General features: G+C 39.7%; 1 protein-coding gene across 1 annotated transcript; it reads left to right on the forward strand.

The window, feature by feature from the left end:
• Positions 1–6120: 6120 nt before the first annotated feature.
• On the forward strand, positions 6121–7126 carry LOC118739850 (V-type proton ATPase subunit e). The gene is made up of 3 exons (XM_036471346.1): positions 6121–6407; positions 6475–6522; positions 6587–7126. Exons 1-3 carry the CDS (start codon positions 6313–6315, stop codon positions 6711–6713), a joined length of 270 nt encoding a protein of 89 aa, XP_036327239.1. The 5' UTR covers positions 6121–6312; the 3' UTR covers positions 6714–7126.
• The last annotated feature ends 192 nt before the right edge of the window (positions 7127–7318 follow it).

The following is a 7318-nucleotide window of genomic DNA, read 5'->3' on the forward strand; positions in this document are numbered from 1 at the left end:
GTTTTCCAATGCAGTCCTTTGAGCACATGGTCCATAAGTCGTTCAAAAGTGGCAGGAGCGTTGCATAATCCAAAGGGCATCACCGTGAATTGCCACAGACCGTCTCCAACGCTGAAAGCTGTCTTCTCCTTATCCTCGTCACTTACCTCCACTTGCCAATAACCGCTCTTAAGGTCGAGTGTTGAGAACCACTTTGTTCCAGTCAACGAGTCCAGAGTGTCATCGATCCTGGGAAGAGGATAGCTGTCCTTTTTCGTCACATCGTTTAGTTTCCGGTAGTCTACGGAGAACCGCATTTGACCATCCTTCTTCTTCACAAGTACTACCGGCGAACTCCATGGACTCGCTGATGGTTCAATCACACCACTCTCGCTCATTTCTTCTATTATTTGGCTAACAGTTTCACGTTTGGCAAGTGGAACACTCCGAGGAGCTTGACGGATTGGCCTTGCATCGCCAGTATCAATGCGATGTTTCACAACGTTAGTCCTGCCTGGTTTGTCGCCATCCTTGTCGAATATGTTGCAGTATCTTCGGAGAAGTTTCTTAGCCTTGTGCTCGTATTTTTCTTCCAATCCTTCCGTCCATGCATTAATGTCTTCCGCAATGTCATTCTCGCCAATGGAATCGCTTTCAGGTAACTTTTCGCAGTTGAAGATTGCCTCTACCTCTCGACATTGCCCCAGTACAGTTCCTCTTCGGAGTTTGACTGGTAATTTGAACTCATTGAGCACTCGAACTGGGATGCGTCCATCTTTTTTCGTCTTAGCCAGGGTTTTACCAATAAGTACGTCCGATGTAGAATTGTCTGTTGCTTCAACAACCCACAATTTGTTTGTCCCACAATCTCCATCAATCTTTGCCCACACAACTGCTCCTGACTTCGGTGGAATCTGCTCGCTTTCCTCTAGGATCATTCGCTTGCTGCTGTATGGAACATCATAGCCAAACCGAAGGGGCACTTCCATGTTGTTATACGTCATAGCCCTGTTCTTCATGTTGATCTGCATACCTTGATCAAGCAAGAAGTCTAATCCAATGATGACTTCATCCATAATCGCCGCGACTATGAACTTGTGTAACACCGTCACATTCCCTATTGCGACTTTGCATGTTACCTCTCCTACAACTTGGGTGTCCTCACCAGTTGCTGTCCTCAACCTTGCTCCAGGTAATGGCCTTACCTATTCAGTGACCAAATCAGATCAAATGATGGAATGTGATGCGCCCGTATCCACAGTTAGTACTCGCTCATGTCCGTCCACATATCCACCAACAGTAACGTTGCTCGCCTTTCTGCCAATTCGCGAGACGGAGATTATGGGGCATTCAATTACGGGAGCCAGCGCGCGCCCCTTGCTGCTGGCTCGTTTTAGTTTAACGACTGATTGGAGTTGGATTCGTCTCCTTCAGTCCTGCGTTTGCGTCCTACTGAATTGTTGAGCACACTGGAGCTTGCGCTGCAATCGCGGGCGAAGTGGCCTGGCTTTCCACATTTAAAACATTTTCCAGAGCCATGCTTTTTCTCACCCAGCAGTTGGATTAGCTTCTTCAGCATTTCCTTTGTCTCGTCCGGTGTCTCCACTTCCATGCGATGTGCTTTGTAGGCTGGTCTACTTAGAAGCGCCGCCGTTTCACGCGTCTGAGCATACGAGACAGTTTCAGCAAATGTTGGCTTGGGATTCGCGTACGTCTCTCGCTTGGTATACACGTCCCGCATTCCGTTGATGAACCTCTGGATTTTTATTCTTTCGAGGTGTTCACCAGATGCATCTCCAATTGCCAAATGAGCCAACCTTTCAACCTCAGAGGCGAATTCCTGTAAAGTCTCGTTGGATTTCTGGCAGCGATTCTCCAGTTCCATCTGGTAAATCTGTCTCCGGTGCTCGCTACCATAACGTCTTTCCACTGCACCCATTAACGCATCGTAACTGTTCCTTTCACAGTCGGGAATAGTCTGCAAGATTTCTGCCGCAGGTCATTTCAATGCAACGAATAGTGCAGCTGATTTATCCTCCATGCTCCAATGATTCGCTGCAGCCGTTTTTTCGAACTGGAGCTTAAAGACCTGGAAAGGAATCGTGCCGTCAAAGGATGGGGTTTTTACCTTGGGTGCGCTCGTCGAAGTAGCTGGACGATTCAACTGTAAATCACGAAGACGACCTTCCAACTCCTCTACCTTTGTCTCGACTTTCTCCTGTCTCTCTTCGATTTTGTCCTGTATTTGTGTAATTTTTACATCCTGTGCTTCCAGTTGGGATGATATACGTGTCTCTTGTGCCAGTAGCTGAGTTTCTAGCCGGGATGACACCTGCGCTGATACCTCTGAAGATATACGCGTCTCCAGCGTTTGCATCTGGGATGAAAACTGTGATGACATCTCTGACATGCGTGTATCCTGTGCTTGCATCATCTGTGACATGGCAGCCAACAACGTGTTCATGTCCATAACTGTTGATGACGAAGGAGTCTTTTGCTGTTCTTCAACCTTCCCGGATGTCTATTGCACATCCTTCGACGAACATGCAGCCTCATCCTTCTGTTCGTCCTTTGCGGATGTATCGTCGGGTTTACCTTGGAAGTCGTATTTGTCCTCGTCGATGCCTTCAGCTTCCATAGCCTCTCGCAACCGGGATACAAATTCCACTTTTCTTCCGGAGGTGGCCAAATTACGCTTTTCCAACTCCTGTTTCAGCTCCTCAATCTTTAAGTCCTGAATTTTCGCCATTTTCAGTAGTTTATCCTTCGGGATTTATTTAACAATCCCACTTCTGACACCAATTAGGTTCATTCCTTATCTTTTTGGACTAAAATCTTAAAAGTGTCAAAATGCCAGAGCGTAAGCAAAATGCGCTCACTAAAAGAGAGTAACAGGAAAAGTAAAGGAACGCAAAAAACCAAATTTTTATTCCAAAGAATGGCAACAACAAAACTAACGTCAAATAAGAACTGAAATGTATGTACAAAACACATTCACAAAACCACAAGCACAATAAACATTTGCTATATTAATTATTTTTTGCCTCCTTCCAATTTCAATTCATTTCTTTTACTTTTTAGATTATTCTCACTTTTTGCGTATTCTTTAATTTCCGTTAATTTAAATTCAGTTGAGTTTGACACTTTTCAGGATTTTGCCAGGAAAAATTATTCTGACTAAATCTGACTACTTCAGACTGATGAGAGTGGCTCTCACTGACTTTTGCTCTCTCATTTTTGCTGTCATTTCCGAGTTAAGGAACGCTTTTTGGACTAAATCTGACTACTTCGGACTTTTTCTGACTATTTCTGGGAGATATGGAACGCTCCTATTGTTACGATTATCCTCGAAACCTTGAGGGATTTCCCAAATATACTCGGGCTCGTATCGCTGGATTGTTAAATAAATGCTATCGATGACCAAATTGTAGTACAATTAACTTTATTGTACAACAAACAATTTACAATACTTGCTAATACAGTAAAAACACGTTACAATACTTGTTAAAGCAATAACAACGCTTTACTACTTGTTAACACAATTAAACTTATAGCTTGCTTATTCGCAACTCAATTCTCCGCTCACTTTACTTGTAGCTTGCTGACTTGTAACTAACTCACCTCGCGGTGGCGGCGCCCTTATATACCTGCGCTGGCACTTATGGCAACTCTAGAACATTCTGAAGTTTATCGCTCATTCTCTTTCTCTCGCTGTTCGCAGAGTTCATCCAACTTGAAGTTTCTCTTTGTGGAACATTCTATGTCATTCTTCGAACATTCTGCCTATTTCTCGTTGTTCGCTTTGTGTTGCCGCAGTATTCGCCACATTACAGTAGCTCGTTTCTGTAACAATTCTCTACCAAGGCGAATTGAGGTATGAATTCGCCGCCCTGTTCTCTACTGCTAATTAGTAGGTGAGAGTGACGTATTTTCTCTACCAGTAGAGAAATAATCGGTAGAGAAAAGTTACAGAAACGGGCTATAGATATGAGTATTAAGGGTATTCATCAAACCTTATAAATGCATTGTAAACCGTATAAACTTATAATTGTGTAAACCTTATAAAAGAACTGTATGGAAACTCGTTTACACATTTCTGATAAATTTATCGAGCGATTTCACTAGTGGTATTCATCTAAACCGATAATTGTATCAAGCAGATAATCTTATAAGTTTATGCACTCTGTTACATGAACGACCCACACTCACTTTTCGTTTACACATGCGACAATAGTCGTGTTTTCTTTGGTTATAAAGCGCAGTGTCACTAACTTTATACTACTAGCACGGGGATAAAGAAATTATAGAAACTACTTCACTAAATTGGAAAAAAATATATTTACGAGATATCTATTTAAATAAATGTACATATAACATAAAGGCTATTTATTTGAAGCAAGTTATAAGAAACGATGGCAGAATGTGTTTGTGTATGAATTCATTTTTCACGGCTACCAAACTTTGCAAATTATCAGTGAAACAAAACAAACAGACGGGATAATAATTGAACCAGATCTCTATCAACATCATATCGTTGTTGAATTTGCGTGCAAAATTTGTATGCGGATCCTGATTATTGCCTAATACCATGTCCCCACCAAAAAGTTAACCATCTCAAATCGAACTTAACCACATCACTAACTATTGCTGTCCACACTGCGGCTTGAGGTTTATAAAACAGTACAAATGTAAAGAACAGTGTTCGGACCTCCAAAAATTGATTCAGGACTAAATTACTGCAAAAATCGGAGCAAAACCAAATTTTCCGTACTAGATTGAATTTTTTATTTTTATTTCTGACATTAATTGTTTGACTAAAATATTTTCTATTCATGCAAAATAAGAACGCGGGGCAATGTAAGGATAATATGTTACATATTTAGGTAATTTTTAGCATTTTCTATATAGTAGAACGTATCTAACACTTAATTTTTTAAAAAGCAAACCTTTTCTACTTTATATAAATTTCATTCTACATATATTTTTTAACAAGTTAAGTAAAGTTCTGCATCCGCCAATTTGTACAGCCATACATCAAGAAATAACGAAGTTACCTTATTGACGCATTGCTATGAAAGTGTTACTTTTTAACAGTGAGATTTGGCTAACTTTCAATTTTTTTACTGAAACCGGTGGTGAACACTCAAAACACAGCCCCAAGAGGGGCATAACATGAATGAAAAAAACGGAATAGATTGGAAGTCAAGCGGAGTAGAGGAGTCGATTTCAAATTTTTTCAAAAACCGGAGTAAATCTAATCTGATCTTAGTTGAGTCCAAACACGAATTCTTTACATTTTAACGCTAATGACCCACAGATGGCGGGAAAACACAGGGTTGTATCAGACTTTCGACGTGGTTTCGAGTTGGTTAGCTTTTAACCAGCTCAGTGAAATGGTTAAGTGCTGTCATTTTTATAAGACGAAACTACGCTAAATGAAGTAGGTTATTGGGATAACCAACTAAACAGCCATAACTACGTGGTTAGCCCCGGTGGGGACATGGTATAAGAGTAATATGAAAATTTTGAGAAATTTTTGTGATTTTGAGGATTTTTCAATCGTTTTTGAGGAATTTGGTAATTTGTTGTGGCAACACTGCTCTGTAAGAATATTGTTACGATTATCCTTGAAACCTTGAGGGATTTCCCAAATATACTCGGGCTCGTATCGCTGGATTGTTAAATAAATGCAATCGATGACCAAATTGTAGTACAATTAACTTTATTGTACAACAAACAATTTACAATACTCGCTAATACAGTAAAAACACTTTACAATACTTGTTAAAGCAATAACAATGCTTTACTACTTGTTAACACAATTAAACTTATAGCTTGCTTATTCGCAACTCAATTCTCCGCTCACTTTACTTGTAGCTTGCTGTCTTGTAACTTCGTAACTAACTCACCTCGTGGTGGCGGCGCCCTTATATACCTGCGCTGGCACTTATGGCAACTCTAGAACATTCTGAAGTTTATCGCTCATTCTCTTTCTCTCGCTGTTCGCAGTGTTCATCCAACTTGACGTTTCTCTTTGTGGAACATTCTACGTCATTCTTCGAACATTCTGCCTATTTCTCGTTGTTCGCTTTGTGTTGCCGCAGTATTCGCCACAATATTTAGTCAGCGCGCTGAATTCAACAGCTGGGATATGAAATCCCATGGCTGATCATGTGACATTTGTGTAGCTGAAAAGTTTTCCGCTGCCATCGTTTGCCTTTTCTGTATTTTCCAACGGCGTAGTGAACCAATTCCTTTAATTTTCCTGTTTAATAGACTCAATTGGTGGAAACTGTCTTCATATTAACAGTATTAAAGTACACGAGTTACAAAATGGAAAACGCTTGGCTACCCCCTATAATCATCACCTGTATCTGGGCATTTATTGGAATAATTTGTCCATTTTTTGCTCGTGGTCCCAGTAAGGGGTGAGTTGTGCAGTTATAATATTCAAGGTCTAAATATTGCAATTTATTTGATTTTTTCCATTGGTAGCGTCACTCAATGCTGTTTGATGTTGGTCGCGGCCACCTGTTGGTTGTTGTGAGTAAACGAATACAAATCGGAGAAGACTTGAGTCTTAATTCGATTTTTTATGTTTTTTTAGCTGGCTGTGCTGTTATATGACGCAAATGAACCCACTGATTGGACCTCAACTAACCATGAACGAAATCATGATAGTAGCTCGTGAATGGGGAAACCCAATCAAAGACCAAATCGACATAACATACTAAATATTAGTACTTGCGTCATTCGTCATCAGCATTATTGCTGAAGGCCTCCTGTTAACATTGTATTATATTATAAATTTTGTTTGTTATGTTTGTTTACCAATGTAAACTGAACGTGCCTATCTATTTCATCCTGCTACCTTTTAAGCACAAAAACATATCTATTAGTTCAAGTCGCAACTTATTAACAGCTGCATTAAATGCAATGCTGATACATATATCAAGGTTTCGCAGTTCCAATTTTTGGAACCCAATGCAAATACGTAAAATAAAGTGGCCTTATATAATTGAAATCGTTAACAAAAATAAAACACGACAGAGAAACTATAAGAAAAGTCGAAAAGAAAACTTGTTATTAATACATATTAAGAAATACTTAAGTATGTAATAAATGTAGCCTTTTACACTTAACAATATTTCAAAAGCTCGGTTAATCGTATTGTGAGATCCTTTTGAGTTTTTCGATCACCAGCGAACGTCGAATGCAAGGGCCCCTTTTCTTTCAATTAGCCAATGCGGACTTAATAGTTTTTTAATACAAATATATTTTAATATTAATATATTATTCAAATACAATTTACACAAATTTGTACAAATTAAAACGAAAT

This window comes from Rhagoletis pomonella, unplaced genomic scaffold, assembly GCF_013731165.1.
Source record: "Rhagoletis pomonella isolate Grant_MI unplaced genomic scaffold, Rhpom_1.0 Rhpom_scaffold_00005, whole genome shotgun sequence".
Lineage (NCBI taxonomy): Eukaryota > Metazoa > Arthropoda > Insecta > Diptera > Tephritidae > Rhagoletis > Rhagoletis pomonella.